The 18379-nt window shown below is 40.0% G+C and overlaps 1 protein-coding gene across 1 annotated transcript in view; it reads left to right on the top strand.

Annotated features, from left to right (window-relative positions):
- Positions 1–18379, top strand: part of PREX1 (phosphatidylinositol-3,4,5-trisphosphate dependent Rac exchange factor 1) — a gene marked incomplete at its 5' end in the record, with an annotated part of 146973 nt that overhangs the window by 72858 nt on the left and 55736 nt on the right. Inside the window, 3 exons of the mRNA XM_080627938.1 lie at positions 2118–2219; positions 12922–13083; positions 16911–17044. Of these exons, the coding sequence (XP_080484064.1) occupies positions 2118–2219; positions 12922–13083; positions 16911–17044 (398 nt within the window). The remainder of the gene's footprint in view (positions 1–2117; positions 2220–12921; positions 13084–16910; positions 17045–18379) is intronic.

The following is an 18379-nucleotide window of genomic DNA, read 5'->3' on the forward strand; positions in this document are numbered from 1 at the left end:
TTTTTCCTTTCAGCCAAAACTCTTCTTTTTCCCAACATAGTACAGCAAAATAAAACTACTGCATAAAATGTTTGTCACAAGCAGAGCCAGAGCATTCTTCTAGCCACAAAATACAGGCCTCAGAGGGAGCAGCAGGGGCAAGCACTTACGCTGTTGGGTAGTCAGAATCTCTTTGTCATCTCTGAGATTTAACAAACCTTGCTAAACCGTTAGTTTGAGTCACCAAATGACCTTTGTTTGTGAGTTCCTCTGGGTACTTCTGTTGAGAGAATCTAGTGAGAAAAAGGAGAGACAGAAGTGCATGTAAACACCATCCTTCCCAGTATTCAGTGTTCTCTACTGCCACTGGACTGGCAAAAAGCCTCCTGTTACCGGCAGCAGCTGGCAAACTGATTACAAGGCACATAAAAGATGTCACACTGTCTGCTGTGGCTTGCTGCAGTACCTGAATCCAAGAGACTCTTAAAATAGCCATAAATATGGGAGGAGAGGCTACACTGAAGTGCCTACTTTGCTGTGGCTGCTGTAATATCTTCCAGGCCTCCCTTCTCTTCTCCACTGCTTCCTAAAGCCAGTGCTGTAATGCCACCATGCAGAGAAAGCTGCATTAAAATACAAAGCTTTGCTTGTGAGGATAGATTTGGCCTGATTGCCCCTTCACAGCTGCTGAAGTATAGAATGTGGGAATGTGTCTGAAAAATCAGTAAGTGTTAAAGGGCAGTTTTGAGCCCAGAGCTAGAGAGAGGGCTGAAAGAAGAGATGGGAAGGACTGAATCACTCAAGACTTGGAAAATTGGACAGGGAGCATTGTGAGCTGGTAGCCAACGCCATGGATCTAGAACAGCCTGGGGAAGGGTTATTTTACAGATGATTGTCTGTAAAAATACCAGTTAGGACTAATGAGATTTATGTATGATGTCTGTGAACATTCCTTGAAGAGCAGGATTGTTGAACTACAGCCAAAAACCTACTCAATTTCAGAGTGTGTCTGAGCCACAGCACACATTTCACAGGGGAAAATGTTATCGGTGATGCCCCAAAGCAAGCACATCTTGGCTGAACTGAATTTAAACTTTGGCTGCTGTTGACAGGACAGGTTTGCAACCGGGGTAATTTTTGGAGCAGATTGTCCAGATTCACAGTCAAACATAGGAATATAGACAAGTCTATCTGAAACAGGTTTGAAGTCCATTTGAGTCCGCTACCTGTCTCTGGCAGCAGCCAAAACCAGAATCTTCAGGGACACATACAAAAGCTTATAGGTCAGTGTTTATTTATCACATGGAGAATACAGATCATTGTAACAAAATAAGGACAGGTCAAGGACTGTAGGTTATTTTTTTCTATGCCATACCCGATTCTTACACTCCCCTTCCATGTTAGTCCTGATAAAAAAGTTTCCATAGCAAGTTGAGCACCACTTGTTTGAGGTAATGTGAACAAATTTATCTGTGAAATTATTCTCTGGAATGCAGGGCCCCTCCAAACTTTTGTGAACTCATTGTGCGAGTATTGCAGAGGTTGATCAGTTGCTGCTTCTGTTCCTCAACCTAAAATCTATTTGGACTTAGATTTCTTTGGCATATTGGTCTGATACTTGTCTCCTCCTTTACTGTGTTTAACCAACACTTGGAGGGTAGCTGGGCAAGCAGCACCATGTGCTGTGACTGGCTGACACTCCATGTGTGCTGGTTACCCAGACTGCACCAATGCTGTTTGTCCAGCTGTGATGAGACATAATGTTTTGCCAGAGAATTGGTGGATGTGATGCAGATGACTCATTTATTTCAATTCCACTTTGATTTCCTTCAGACATAAGGATTGGGCTGGAGTTAAGGATGTGTTTACTAGGTAGTAAGCTTTATTTTGGCCTTCAAGAGTTTTCTGGATCAACACTGCAAACTTTGCATCGTGAATAAACACAATAGTCCTATTAATTGTTGGGGAAGGTTGGATTCTTTTGTATTTCAGTGGTGAATGAAGTCCCATTTCCCGTATCTTAGGTGTGGCAAAGTGTTTTCTGACCATAATATGTGTTATAGGAATACAAAACCATGTCCAAGAGCATCTGGAAGCTTTGTGTCTGAGGTAACATTTGTTTCCTTTTTTGATTACAGGGTTGCATGCTTTTGGGAGGCAGAAAGACCACAGACATTCCACTGGAGGGTTATCTGCTGACTCCAATTCAGAGAATTTGCAAATATCCACTTCTGCTTAAGGTAAACCGAAGAAAGTATTTCTCCAGATGGTTTTTTTATTCTTGGAGTGATTCTGCATTTTTGTAGCCCTGGCTCTTGTTGTCGCTACTACCTTCGTGGCTTGCACTTGGAAAAGTTGGATCCTCTCTGAAGAAAATGGCTTTTTATGGGTACTGTCAAAATGCTGCCTGAAGCTGACAGGCTGCTAAATCTCATAATGGTGTGGCTAGACCAGACATGGCAACTACTGGATAACTAATGCCTTTCGACTTCAGTTCTGTTCAGATGTTTACTAAGGCTTGAGTGCTATTTTAGCCACTTCCTGAAAAGCTTTGTTCAGAAAAAAACAGCATCAGTGTTCTGAAGGACTGGATGGCTCTGGGGACTCTAAATGGGATATATCTTTCATCATGAAGTCTTTAGTTTGAGTGTGTTCAGGTCAGTAATGATCAAAATCCTGTATCATCTGACAGCTGTTTGGAGGCTTGTTTGAAAAGTGGTTGGTTGTCTCAGAGGAGTTCCCAGTGGATAGGTGTCATTGCAGAAATGAGTGCTGCAATTGGCAGTAATTGGCTGCCTTACCAGTATTCTTACTGTAGGAGCTAAAGAATAAAAGACTTAAAAAAAAAAAAAGCCAACTTCCCTCTCATCCCTCCAGGTCAAGGCTGGGTCACACGCCTGATGGGGATGAGGAGAGGGAAAAGGGGAAAGCAGTTTCTGGGACAGCTTGCATCACTGGCTGTGTAGCTGCTCTGTGACTAACAGCCATCAGTCTTCAGTGATGGCAGTCTCTTTTTCAGTCAGTAACATTACATTTATTAAAAGAAAATTAATGAATAAAAAATACAAGAAGAAATTGTGAAAGAAATTGTGAATGAAATGTCCCTTCCTGAGCTGTGGAAGAAGGTAACAATTCTATGGTGAGCTGGTGCTCTTTGTCACAGGCTGACTGTATCAATCATCTGTATGTCATTTAAAGCTGTTGCAGTTCTGTGTCCCTACTTTCAGCATGATTAAAGGTTTTCATAGGTACAAGCTGGTAAACGCAAGACTGATGTGTTGTTCCATTTACAGTTGTTTGTTTCGTCTGATTAAATATTGAAATCACTTCTTTCTATTCAGTTGGGGCTTTCAGAGCCAAATTTTAAAATTCTTTCCTACAGGTGGAATCGTTGTCTATGCAGCTGTGCACATGCCCATCTTAGAGCAGGCATTCAGGAACCATTCCTTATGGATGTAGCTACTGGGATTTATGTGTATACAGCCAGTTTATCAGTCCAGTCAGTCTGTCCACAACTCCACTTACAGTTGGAACAAACAAAAGCACACACAGTTTAGGCACATGGCAGGAGGAGCTAATGTGTAAGACAGCTACAAACATTTCTTCCACAGTACTAATCATAGTCAAGATAGGGTAAAGGATGCCTAGATCAGGAAAGCACGTAAGTGCCTTGGATTTATCTTCAGAGAGAACTGGTTCTGGAGAGCTAATTGAAAACCTAATGATGCCTCAGTTTAAGTCCATTGTGTTTATTTGGGGTTAGTGTGGAAAGGATTTGGTGGCTGTTCAGTCTGTGGCTTTGTGTGATGACTGTGAGCAACATTCATGTGCACAGAAAAGGAGTTCCTATGGCATCTGATACTGTAAACAGACCAGGGGATGTGGGGACCTTAGAATGCGCATTCCTGCCGAAGTGTTTTGATACTGATTATGTTTTCTTGTTGTCACTCTGTAGTGTGTTCTGTGGCTATTATCTAGCTGTATGTTCAAGACTGAAAATCAGAGATTTTGATTCCTTACAGGATTCCTTTTTCTGTTTTCTAAGAAACTTCAACCAGAGGAAGTAGTGGCTGGGTTCTTAATTTTGAATTGTTCTCTACATTTGTGCTGTTACTAAAAGATGAAGAGTTAATGTCCTTCAGGTTTCCTGTCATGGTTTACCCTTTATATGAGGGGAGTCATTAATGAGTACAGAGTCTGGAGACCACATTTATTCATTGATTCATTCCATGCTGGAGATACCTTAATCCAGTTAGAGTGGTCAATATCTGGGATGCCTTTGCTGTGCTTATCTAAAAGTGATCTTTAACCAGTTTTATCCCAGTATTTTCCAAACTTTTTGGACCAAAACGTCACTGTTAGTACTCCATTTTTCTTATGTTTTGCTCTGTGTCCCTGTTAAGCTTGAAGCAGCTCTGAGGTAAGTGTGGTTTCATTTAACAGATCTGACTACTCTGTATGTGGACTACCAGTCATCTCTCAAGCATAGTTTGGGGATCTCAGCTGTAAGCCATGCACATGGATGTCTTTGAGAATTCCCTACATTTCTTCTGCACCTTTTTTTGTTTTCAGTATGACTTTGTTGCTGAATCACCCATTGCTAATCAGACCTGCTTTATTTCTAAGCTTTTCAGAAAGCATGATTGTGAGTTGTAGATGTCTATGTCTATCAGTTTGGATCATCTGTAGACTTTTATCAACTGACAGAAACTTGACTTGCAAATTAAAATCTCTCTTCTGTTGTAAAAGCTCTTAAAAATATTAGAATGGCAAAACCTGCCAATACTATAAATTGTTTGAAATATCAGGGCTTTTACTCAAATGCCATGAGGATGCTGGCTGCAGAAACATGCTTGGAAGAAATGCACAGATTTCTTAGACACTTAGATTACAAGACAGTAACATCATCAATACAATTATGTTTTGGTAGGCTTCAGCTTAAGTTTTCCCATTCCTCTGTACCATTCTAGGGAGGTGTTTTGGCACGTCTGGGGTTCTGTATAAGGGACTGGAAGAGCTACAGATGGACCAGTTTCTTGCTTTTCTTCAGGCATTTGCTTTGCGAGGGGGCAGTAAACAGAATACTAGAACAAAGTAAATACTTCTAAACCATAATACCAATCTTTCCATGTTCAGTGGCAGCTAAAGTCATTGGGCTCTGAGGATCAAATATTGGCCTGTGGAAATAAATTAGTGGTTTCCACTTTCACATACATGTACAACTGTAAATGTCAAAAGACCAGGTTGTACAGCCCTCTCTTCTTTGAAAGCTAAAGCCAAGACCAGTAAGGCTAAGTCTGAGTCAGTGTTTCTTGCTTTCAAGCCACAGTGGGGTAGAATACAGATAACTTTGCCCTCTGACACCAACTCTGCATTCTGGGGTGGGAACTTGGATGTTTGGCTCTGGTGCAGTTGACCCAGACCCTCGTATACTTGTCGAACAAATAGCATGAAGGGAGCCAATAGGAGGAGCTGTGACAAGGCATCTGGTGATCTTGCATTCCATCTTTCTATGGATTTCTTCTTGTATACATGCTGATATAAATCACACACTGTTCACTACTTGAGAATTTCCTGGACAGGAAATAAAAGCTTAAAGAAAAAGCTGAAGGGAATTTCATTTTGGTTAAGCAACAGGTCTGCCTCAGTCAGTGAGATTCTGCCTTTACAAGGGATTGTTCAGCTTGGAAACTATCTGTGATGATTAGAAAGTGTAGTTAATGCTGATTCTCAAAGATAGTGAATTCATAGTGAATAAACTATACCATTCAAAACTTGTTTGACACTTGCTAGCACAAAATTACCAGAGTAGACACAAATGTTTTGGACATGAGAACAGCCAAGGGAAAATCCAGACTGATTCTGTTATTGCTGACCAGGAAAATGCAACTCTCCAAGCCAGAAAAAAGTAGATTTAAAAATAACACAACCCTCAAATTAAGTATTTGCTCTCCCTTTGCTACTGAACTGCAGTTATTGCTCCTGAAATAGCTGGTTTGTATTCATGGGGATTGGATCTTATTTTATCTAATTCCCAGGGCAAACAGATACTACTGTATTCCAACTGATGAGAAAAGTCATAGGCCAGAGCTATCCTACTTTCCTCTTTTACTTTGTTATTAACAAGAGTTTGTGAACATCCAGATTGTGCAGTAACTTTGATATGACCTTGTTATAGTGTAAGTATTTTAGTATGGCTAAAAAGATCATATGAATGAAGTAAATCAGACTTGTCTGTGTTTGAAAGTCAACCTAAGTATTAGGGAAAGATGTGTTTAAAGTACTATAACTATTTTTTATTAATACCAGATGTGAGTATTCTTCTTCAGAATAATAGCATCTAACATGGAGTTAATTTGGGTTTCTTAATTAGGAAAAATATACTGGAGCATCCCCAGGTACAGATACACTTTAAGGATATATTGCAGTTACTTCCAATATCAAGTATGGCATCCTGCAGTTGGGCATCTTACGTTACAGTCACTGACTGTAAACAGGGGGTTTGGTGGTGGGTTTTGTTTTATTTTTTATTTTTGCTTTCTTTTTGCCTGTTTTTCAAAACTTGTATGTGGTTTGAAGGGTGCGACTCAAACCTAGCCGTGGTGTTTCATAACACCATGCAAACAGAGAAGTGGTGATATTAGTATTTTTATCCCTAATACAGAAAATCAGCACAGGATTTGTTGGTCAGTAAGTTTTATCTCCAGTCCAAAACCTCTCCAATGTGACCTCCACTTCTCTTTTTCTTGCTGTGAAACTTCAGCAATGATTCGAAGTCTATTTGAGGATATAGGAGTTATGAATATTTGTTAGCTATGAGCATCATCGTAAGACTTCCTTAAAAGTAAGAAAGGGGCTTGGACTAGGTTTGAACAAAACAAAGCTGCTTGTTGTGATGGGCATTCTGATTTGGTGAGAAGGAAAGCAGCAAACAGATGCATAGACCTTGAGAGCATATACTGTGTGAGCAACTTAAAATTCCAATGCATGTAGCTTGCTGCATAAGTATATTCTAGCAGAACATTTTGGACTAAGGCAGCTCTGTCTCACCAGTGATAGCTGTATGACTCTGTATTAATTAGTGTGAACCACACTACTTCAGAGGAGAAGCAGCTGTTTGTGTAAACCAATCTCTGAACAAAAATAGCCTTTTTCCCTTAATAAAGAGCATTTATGTCAGCGAGAAGAAAACCCTAGGGGAGTGGTGATCATGAGTTAATCACACCACTGGGGTGGGGATTAGGAGCAGTCATTTCTGCCTCCTTCCTCCCGGTGCACCAGGAATGTGCAGCACATGATAGCTGCACCCCGATGGCTCCCAGCACATGTCACCGAGGTGGTTTCTTGTTTGATGTCTGTTCTCTTAAGGAATTGCTCAAACTCCAGCCAGAAATGCACATTCCACTTCTGGTCCTTTAAAAATACCTCATAATGTACACAACCTCACGGACAATTTCAGGCAGCAACTGTGTATTGCTTCATGTGGTGGAAAAGTCATTGACCCTAGGAAGGGAAAAAAAATCTGGATGCAAAAAGCTGAGTGTCCAGATTCAGAATTCTTTTGAGAAGGAAAGCCCAACACTGGGACACACACAAGTCTTAACAAAAGCAGTGCTGGGACATTGAAAGGGAAAGATGAGAAGCTAGGTTGGAGAAAGGTTAATTCACTGTCTCCCTCTTCTTCCTCTCCATCTCAGCTGTTCAAGAACAGAACCTGCCAATAGGCTACAATTGGACAGATTTAATCTTTGGGGGTTTGGGTTTTTGTTGTGGGTTTTTTTGTTGGTTCCCCCTCTTCCCCTTTCCTTCTTCCCCCCCCCCCAAGGAAAGTGGTGTTGCTCTTAGATTCATGACACTGCCTGGTTGAAATCCAGCTGTATGTAGCACAGCATTAAAAATGGTATATACCCTACAGAGTTGTCAGGAACATTGCCAATTTATAAATCATACTTCTCTCTTCCACACATTCTATATATAATCACAGATAACTGGTAATATTTATAAAACTGGAAACATGTTTTAGTTGCATTTTAATTTAGCATATGTCGTAGATTTGATGGCACATTGAATGTAATCTGTTTCACTGATTTATTGTTACTTGTCTAGTCTTTACCCTGCAGAAACATTGACATAAATTACAAATTTTAATTATATACAGAATAAAAAGCCCTGTTATGATTGGCAGGTACACAGATAGAGCCTCGTGTAACATTTAACTTCTGGTTAGGTTAAGTGGAATATAAATTTTAATACAAGCAAGTATTCAAAACTCTAAAATAGGACAATAAACCTCCTGGAAACAGTTATATTCACAGAAAGATGATGTTTGGATTCTGGATTTGGTGGTTTGTTTATTTTTTAGAGCACATTTTGGAGTTGAACTGTTTATTAACACAGTTATATATATATATATAATTTTGAACTGATAATCAAAGAAATACATTGTCTTTGTTATCTCTGTGATCTTGACATATTCAGTAGGTAACCAACGGATGTACCTCTGAAACCGTCCTTTATGTGTGCCCTGGTTTGTGGTGCAGAGTGGGGCAGCCTGGCAAGCCATGATTTGCACCAGTCAATGCACAACGTTGATGTTCATTGCAAAAATCCATGTTAAGCTGTGTCTGAGTGTCCTCGGAAATATAAGGATAGGAGGAAGGAATTTGAAATACAGTGACTTTCAGCTGCAAAATGTGTGTTGTCAGGTTTAAGTACACAACCAGCCATTTTTATGTGGCATGAGAGGGCATGGGGAAGGATGACAGAGATGTCTTGTTTTAGAAGAGCTCAGTTAAGCAGAAAAGCATCCTTTTTTCTAGGAAATATTAAAGTTGTTTTTACATTTAAACCCCCCCAGTTTCCTCTGCCCGCCTACATTGCTCGCTACTCATCCCTCCTGCCACCTCTTTGCATCTTCCTGTGTCATGTTCTTTTTGCTTGAGTTCTCTCCTCAAAGTTTTTTTGTTTGGTGGCTTGTTTTGGGGGGGAGAAGCACAAATAACAAATCAACAAATGAACAGCTGATGTCTCTGTCATCTTCTGTGATTTAGTTCTTATGTTTAGATTCCATCATGTTTAGAGCTTTTAGCCTTCAGCTATTTAAAACTACATCTGAGATTGAAATACTTAAGGTGGAAATCCTTTTACTCCATTGCATAAGCAAAACCTGACCTTTCTTAATAGGTTAGATGTAGATGTCCTATCCTTCCTTTCTGTATGCTGTTCAGGAGGACAGTACAGTTTGGAGTGCTCTGTAACTCCTGTTGTAAAGTGAGTTGTGTTCTGCGTGTAGGTGTTACGAGTGGCATAACCTCCAATCTTTGCAGCTATAAAAGAGGAGTGAAATAAAAGGGAAATTCTATGCCCAGAGGACACAGTTCCTATTTCTTTCTTTTAAGTTCTTTAAAGAATAAACTTTTTTCCTCCCATGTTATGATATGGAACACCTTTGCAACTCCCCCTCCTTCTGATAAAAGAGAAGAATCAGAGGATAATGGCAAAGAAGTTAGAGGCAGTGAAAAATACCAAATTTTCTGTTCACCACTGGAGGATTATTATGAATTAGTTTAAGAAACTCTTTGCAAGGAATAGTTTTCTGCAAGTGGCATCAACCTCATTTCCTGGACCTATTAGTGTGAGAATTGCAATACATAAGATAGTATATTCCTAACAACATACATGAGCTTTGTGGAGGAAGAGACACTCATACCCAAGGTTTGCCATCTGGTCCGTTTCGCGGCTGCTTTTCAAAATGTTGTCAAATGCTCTCAGAGTTTACACATCATAAATCTGTCACTAAAATAAATAAGTGCCCAGGGCTCACTGACTGTGTTTCAGAAGTGCTAGGCTCTGCTCTTTTGGGGAATGGCAGTGTCAGAGTAGCATGGCTCTTCCTCACAGGGCTTAAGACTAGGCAGTGGTGAGACAAGTTCTCCGACTGTCTGCGCCACTTACATAGCTGACTGCCCCAACCAGCACTCTTCCTGCCTTTTCCAGCCATCTCTCCAGGTCCTTGGGCAGAACTGCAGGCACCAGGAGTGGGGAAGATGCTGTGCTTATTGAAGCAGAGGCCTGCTGTGAATGAAGAGTTCTTTCTCTGTGTCTTGGTGATATTTCAGAAAGGGATGTTTAGACAGGGCTAGTGTGTATGCATATCTGTTTCCAGAGCAGTGTGGGAGACACTGGAGCTGCAGAACTTCATGGATTTTTAATGAGAGTCATGTAGCAAAAATCCTGCACTCTGTTTCGGAAGTATGGAGCAGAGGCTAGTGTCACCAAAGTGCAACATCCCTCTCCTGCCTTTTCTTCTTGAACACTTTCCTTGGCCTTATCTTCAGGAAAAGTAAAAAATTCCATAGGGAAATTTCACTTGTGATATCAACTGACATTTGTAGCAGCCAGCCCCTTTTTCCTGTGCATGTGTTACTCTCTAAATCAACCAAGATCATTAACTCCTTTCTTTTACTGGGATTCCTGGCTGTCAGCACATTACCCATCTCCTTTGTCATCCATCTGACAACAGCCATTGTCAACTTCCATTTATAATTTTCTAAAAAGAGAAATTGTAGCTATGAGTAAATTCTCAAAATACCAAATCTATGCCAAGAACTGAGCAGTTATGTTTCATAGGACAATTTCGACATTCCCGTCCATTCATTTGGGCCTTTCTGTCTCCAGGCTCTGTCTGTGTGGGACTGAGAGTACCTCCCATTGCTGTATTTCAATTCTCAGAAGACCTGTCTCTTGCATTACTTAAAGGAGCCTCGGTCACGAAGTGGTTTAATCTCAACATGCAGATGTCAGTTTAATAGCTTCTGCAAAATGGAGTTGTTAATAAATAATTAAAATACTCTGAGTTTCTGTAACAGTGGGTCTCAAGATAGTTTACTAGTGCTAGTGAATTAAGTCTTGCCAGTGTGAGGGAGCAGAGGAAGCCCTGAGTCCGTGTAAAGGTTGAAATAAATCTGTACTACTTCTAACTCTAGCTTCCTCCTTTCAAATGTGCCTTCCAATTTTGCTGTTATCTGAGCATCCCACAGTATATTCATTCTCCAGTTACTCCTACTAGTAGAAAAGTACAGTTAAATATGCACAAACCTGTCGCATGCTGAAGAGCTGTCTGTCTAAAGAACTCTGTAAAGCAGATCTGTGAGTCAACACTAGGACAGAGAAAGTTCCTTGATTTAGTAGCTCAGAGTGTCTGGATTAGCAGCTATTATAGTCACTGTAAGTTAATGCAAGCTTCAGCAGGACTTGAACTTCAGCCCACATCTCTCCACTGTCTGACAGGCCACGTAACTTGATCCTAAAAACCACCAGCTAATTTGATCTAGAGGCTGTGTGTGGACATAAGTCAGTTGAGGAGCAGTGCTTGTATTACAGGTTGTGTGACCAACTCGGGCAAGGTGAGCCCCAGCACTACTTGGGATCATACCTGAAACTGGAGTATGCCAGGGCCCAGCAAGACAGCATGGCACGAAGATCTTTAGATGTCAATATTTTGTGTGGTGAAGGGACACTTGCTGAGGTTAATGTGCTGATGTGGAGAAGCAAAAGACAAATCAGACCACAGAGTAAGCCTAGTTGGAGCCCATGACAGGCATTTGGGGATTGTAATCACTTAATCTTGGATGAACAACAACTGTAACAGCCTGTCTTTGCCCTTAGCTGTGGGAACTACGGATTGAAGCAATTTAGCTGTGTTCAGACCACAGTGCTGTGCAGGCTGTCTGGTGGTACTCAGACTCATTATGGTGTCTCATGCAAAATGATGCAGTTCAGCAGCAGTTTGTCATTTAAATGTAGGTCTTTAAATAACATGTTGAAGCAAAATAGAACATAGTGAGAAAGTTAAATATTCCAGGCAATCTAAAAATGTGGGTCTTAAACACCATATTAGGTATCAAGATGAAATTATCAGCCTTAGTAAAGGTTTCTTTAATGTATTTTTATTCAATTGTGGCTGACTACAAAATACTATTGGTCTAAAAGATGATTAATTGTGAGTTGACAGCGGTTACCCGTATTGCTAAACTGGTTAATGTTGTCAGGTGCCAAGTTTTCCCACTGCTGTTTTTCTGTGGGCAGTGTTTAACTGGGCTGTTGTTCATTGAATCAGGTGAAGCAGAGTCTCTTAGGAACTCTTCCAGAACAGAGATGTTATTCATCTTGATGTTAATCTCTCCAGTCAAAACACGTACCCAATCTCCCAAACATAATCGGGGGAAGAGTCCCTGTTAAATTCCTGCTGTTTTCTTGGCCTCTCTCTTTCTCTACAGTTCAAACACTGAACTGAATGCCAGAAAGTCTTGGTTCTGCAAGTCACATGCCATTGGGAAAGTTACTTACTCTCTGTAAATTAATTTCCTCCTTCATAAAATTATTGTTGTACATAAAAACATGGACAGCTGTGGCTGGTGAATTTCCCCGCAATTTCTGGATAGAGCCATCATGCACAGAGCTGTAGGTGCTTCTCCACATGTGGTGGTTGACCTTGACTGGCTGCTGTCTGCCCACCCAGCCACGTTCTTACTGTCACTGTTCAACAGGGAGAGAGAGGGAGAAAAAAATAAGATGAAAACTGCTTGTAGATCGAGATGAAGAGAGGAAGATCACTTAGTAATTACCATCACAGCCAAAACACGCTCAACACAATTCGTTGCCAATGATAAGACATTTGGATAAACAATCCCACCTTCTCCTCAGTCCCTACTCTTTTCCTCAGTCTCAACTTCATGCCTGCATTCCCAACCCCTCTACTTTCCCCCCCAGACCTGCACAGGTGAAGAACAGAGAACAGCATCTACAATAACATGCTCACAACTCCTTTTTAATTTGCAGTGGTTCTGGTATTTTCCTATTGTGTTGCAGGCTTGTGCCTTTCTGTGACCTGCTGCTAAGTTTACAGAACATGTTTTCTTTTCTTTCTACTTTTTTTTAAAGGAATTAGCTAAGAGGACTCCCTCCAAGCATCCTGATCATCCAGCTGTCCAGAACGCATTGCAGGCCATGAAGACAGTCTGCACAAATATCAACGAGACCAAGAGACAGATGGAGAAACTGGAAGCCCTTGAACAGTTGCAGTCCCACATTGAAGGATGGGAGGTATGATGTAGGACTGCAAAGCTCCCCAGAGACAGTTTGCTACACAGTTTTAATGGGCTCGAATTTAGTGACTCATACTGTGTACAGGGATTTTTGTTTCCTACGTGATGTGCAAATGCTCTTGGAGGTGTGGGTGGCATCACACTGATGAGTTTAGAATATATGTTTATTTTGAGCGTGCAAGCTGCTGCTAAATTGTAGCAGAACAAATGGATTATGAAAGAAAGGAAGTTGTTAGAGCTAGAATAGACTGAAATTTCAAATGGGTAGATCTCATTTGAAAATCAAATAAGTCTAGAAGATGAAATCAAGACTGGTTTAAATAACAGAAGTTTCTCTTTTCATTCCTACAAGACTTTATGTTTTTCAGGAGCTTTGAAAGGTATCTCACTTAGCTTCATACAGATTTCCTATATAAAAGATAAAGGTTAGACTAACAAGTATTAGATTAGAAAGCAACTGTGTTGGTTGTTTGGTCCAGTTAACTTACTCATGGATGTGTTTCTGTTGATGTGTTTATCAGTAGGTGGATCTGTGTAGGTAGAAGCATTTACTATGGAAGGGAGAAAAATAAGAGTGAGAAAACTTGAATGAAGCTGGGGGGAAGAGGAAATGTGGAAAAAGATACTGAGAAGTCAGGATGGTGTGGAAAGTGTTGGCAGCTTATCTTATGATGACTGTAGCTGAGGCCTTTGAATGAGTGGAGTTGGAAACCTCTGGGACATGTACCATAGGGAGTCAGGGTGTTAAATGGTCTCCTGGAGAGACTGGTGTCGGCATCTAGTGACACTGATACTCAAAACATCGAGGCTGATCACTGCCAGCTGAGGATTTCTTAGCTGAGGACACTTTGTTAGAGGTCGTGTAAACTTCCTCATGTTCGGACTCTTGGGTGCTCTCCATGACTCTCTTTTGGGTTGTTTTTTTATCTTTCGTGTATGTTTTAAACCTCGCTCATTTTTTCCCTGAAGGATGTTCTTGGCATTCAGCTAAAGACATGAGAACAACCCAGATATCCAGCTGTGTAATTTTTGGATAGCAAGCTCAGCAAACAAAGTCATGTAATGTTCTATATAGCAAGAGTTCTAGAAGTAATTAAAACATTTCAGGTTCAATGCACTCATGGGTCATCTAGGCAAGAGGCATGGTTTGAGCTCTGGAGCCCGAAGCATGACTGTTAAAAGTATCCATGATGCCATAAATGAAGTGGCATCCAAACTTACTGATATTTTGGGGTGGTTTTTTTAGGGTTTAACTTATCTGCAGCAACATTCTGGGGCTGAAAACCCTTTCAGATTTGTTCATATAGAGTCTTGTAACAAAGTCACCTAGGTCACTCAGCTCAAAATTTCAAAAAGGAAGAAGTATTTTCCCTCCCAGTAAGCTGTGGAACATTTCTAAATTACTCTAATGACATATAACAAGGAGGAAAAGGAGCTTTATGCATCATAGAGACAGACGAATACTCAACACAGTGGTGTCACTTTATTCTGTAGATGTAGAGAGGTTTGAAACTCATTGACAGTTTCCCATCTTCACAGTACTAGGGGTGTTATAAATGATGACAGTATAGCAAAGTGTTGTTTGAAAACAACTGGTCTTAGTTCTTTTAAATGTATTTTGCAGTTTATTCCCAATGAGAAGGGCTCCTAACTTCTATCTATGGAAAGCTGCAATTGCTGAATTGAATTATTAGCTCAAGAATGCAGTGCTGTAAGCACAGAGCTGGCTGTAGGAAGAAGTCTGTAAGATAAATGTATGCCTATTTTTAGTTTATCTAATAGCAATTCCTCCTATGAAATAAAAAATTTCCCTTTTCTGTTAGCATGGATACGGATTTTGAAACACTAGTGCCCTGTATATGTGGTTATATACATATATATGTATATATCTATGTTTATATATACATATAACCATATATATATAATTTGACAATAAATTTGACATACTAATTTGACAAGCCCTACAGCTTCCAGCAGTTTTAATCCAAGGCATCTAAATTGTCAAAATGAAGTGAAGCTCAGCTTACTTATGAACAAGTATTTTATGTTTATAAGGGATGTAGCCTGAATCTGAGGAAATGTTCAAGAAGCCCAGCATGAAGTTTGGTGTTAATTTGTTCACATAATTTGGAACAGGCTTCACCATGTCTAATTTTTCTGTTTAACCAGACCAGCAGTTTCACTGGTGTCTATAACTTTGCACTTCCTTCCAGCTGTCCCAATGAACATCCCTAGTCTGATCTTCATCCTACTGCCATCAGTGCCACCCTCAATATTTCCAGCACAAAGAACAATGTGACATCTTTTTGCTTCTGCAGAGTCTCCTCTTGTTCTTGAGAGTCATCTGTAGCTATACTAAGAGCAGAAGTTGTTTTTTAGCGCAATTTCCTCAGTTTAACATATTTTCTTCAACATGTCCACGCACCGATCTGCATCTCCCTCTCTAATGCAACCATCACTATCACTGTCATACACTGAGCATATCCTAGCATCATTCTGTCAGACTCTTTCTGCGATTATAATGATGGGACATGTTAAAGGCCAAATCTGGGAAGCTACTGAAGGCCTGCAGCTTATCAGAGATCTGTTCAGCAAAATGAACTCTGCTCATATTCATTCTTCTGGAATGCACAGAATCCTTGTATATTATGGATTAACCTCAGACAGATCAATTTGATTCTGGTTAATCCTTCTGGGAAACAAAGATTAGCTAAAAAAAAAAAGGGGGGAAGACAAGTAGAGAATGCATGTATACAGTTTATATACTTTTGTATACAGTGTTTTTGCTTGCTTAGTGGATAACAAGTTAATATGCTGTTTCTGTTAATTATATATTGGTTTTTCTTTGGGGAGTTCTCTTCTTGTGAGTCGTTGTGAGTGATTTTTACACAATTGTGATGTATCCCCAAATTCTCCAGGTCTGAAATGCACAGGAGTTTTAAGAGATGTGTTAGCGCTTAGGCAGATCAATCATTTGGGCTGTAATTTTCATTTTCACCAGCTATGTTGTTTTCATTCTTTCCTCTCCCCCACCCCAGCAGCTTGGTCCCAGTTAGAAAGGTGAGAAATTCTGTTTTGTCACTGAAAACATCAAATAAATCTTCTTACCCTGTTTCTTACTATTGAAAAACCTCTCATATTGGTATAAATGAGAAGTAGCGAGGTCAACAGCAAACAGGAAGTGCATCAAGTGTTTAGATACCATAGTGATGGGGCAAATGGAAAAATAAAGATTCTTAGATTTGAAGGTGAGAAGCAACTGTTGCAATCATTTGCTTTACTTCCTGCGCAAAATAGGGCAGATAATTTTACGCAGTGTCAGTAGCACATTGGCTCCAATGTTGCTGTGCTCATTTCTTATGCCTGTTTTGGGTATCTTTTGGAAAATAAAGTATTTGACGTTGAGATGCTATGAAAGTTTGATTTCTCCATGGGCAAACCACATGAGGAGCATGCTTTTGTGTTGTATGGTCAGTTGGTTTCTGTTCCTATTTGTGTATGTATTAGTAGGGCTTTGGGGTCATGATTTGGAGACACAGTGATTTCTCCTGGACATAGTAACAAGTCAAAAGAACAAGTGGTTGTGTCTGGGGTTCAGAAGGGAAGATTTATTGTAGTGTATGAGGACTCCAAAAAATACTTATAATCCAGAGAAAACATGATGTGTTTAGCCACATTAAGAAATTGAGGACTTCCTTCTTCTGAGTGCATCAGTTACATCACAGTTCGATGACATGCAGATAAAATAGCAGTGTTTTAGTAAAAATCCTTCATGGTGCTTGCACAAAAAAGTTAAAAATAAACAATATCTTTTTCTCTTTTCAGGGGTCAAATCTGACCGATATCTGCACACAGCTCTTGCTCCAAGGGACTTTGTTAAAAATCTCAGCAGGAAACATCCAGGAGAGAATGTTCTTTCTATTTGATAATCTTCTGGTCTATTGCAAGAGGAAATCCAGGTGAGTCCCTCCATGCTTATGGATCATTCAGAAGTTTTGTAAGCAGAAAGTATGATCAGTTACTGACCACTCAGTGTATTCCCTGTTGCTGTGCAAGGCTGAGTCACAGGTGTGATTTCCCTCTGTTCTCGAACATTGCTATTATTTAGACAACATGAGAAAAAAGTCACTCTGTGGTGGGATAAATATGCCACACAGTAATGGGGTCCCCACCCTGAGAAATGCATAATCCAAAGACAGAAGTTGATACAGTGCAGAAAAAACACAGAGTGAGTTCTTACAGCTGGAAAACTTCCCAGAGCAGATGGGTCTCCAGGAGTGATGTGTAGAAGGAGGCCGTGCCAGCTTTCATTGTGAGGTTATTCCAAGCAGACAAGGGTGATGTGAAAAACAATATAAAGCCAAGAAAGGGGAAAGTGGAAGACTAAGAAAGCATTAAATAGATGCAGGACACAGAGGAGTGAGGAAGAGATGAAGATTAGCAAGTTGCTGTTCAGCTTTTGCAGCCATGTGCTCTGCGTGTATACAATTTTTGCATCATTCCACCTTATAAAACTCAAGCATTATTAACACCTACTGCTTATTCTTAAAATACATTGTCAGAGTGGAGGGCAATTTGCTGCTGCAGCCAATTACACTGTATTTCAGTCCTTAAGCTTTTCACCTGCACAGCTCCAGTCTCATTCGCTTGGTCTTTCTTGAATTTTCAGTGCATTCTCTACACTCCAGAGTCTTCTCCTCCTCCTCCAAGTTACACTTCTTTAATGGTGGTGGCCAGATAGAATGGCCAACCCAATTCGGAATACCACAGTGTTCTCTCCAGATTCTCATATCTCAAAATTTGGGTTTATTTCCCAGTTCAATGGAAATTTTGGAAACATTAAGCTGGTAAATATAATTTCAATAATGTTTAGAATTTGTGTGGACAATGCTGAAACTATACAACATAAATAAAAATTATTAGGTGAGATCTGTGTTAGAAATGATTAGAATGTAATATTAACATTTAAATTGAAGATTACACAATTCAAACTTATGTGGCTTTTAACAGTATCTAAGTGAAGCCTTTTGAGTCTGCTGAAATGAAGTAAGAAAGATGAAACACATCATTTTGACTCTGCCAGATTTGTCAAAATCCAAACTTCCACATGAAGCAGTTCATAAATTTCTGTCTTCTGACAGCAAACTGTTCCTTAGGGAATTAAAAAAAAAGAAATCAATTTGATATCTAATCTTTTACTTCTTTAAAGCTCTTAGAAACTGGTTTTCTCGTCTTATTTGTAGTTCAGGTTAGCAGAGCCCCTCCCATGCTGTCCAGGCATTTTTCCCGGAATA

Source organism: Psittacula echo (assembly GCF_963264785.1).
Source record: "Psittacula echo genome assembly, chromosome: 12".
Lineage (NCBI taxonomy): Eukaryota > Metazoa > Chordata > Aves > Psittaciformes > Psittacidae > Psittacula > Psittacula echo.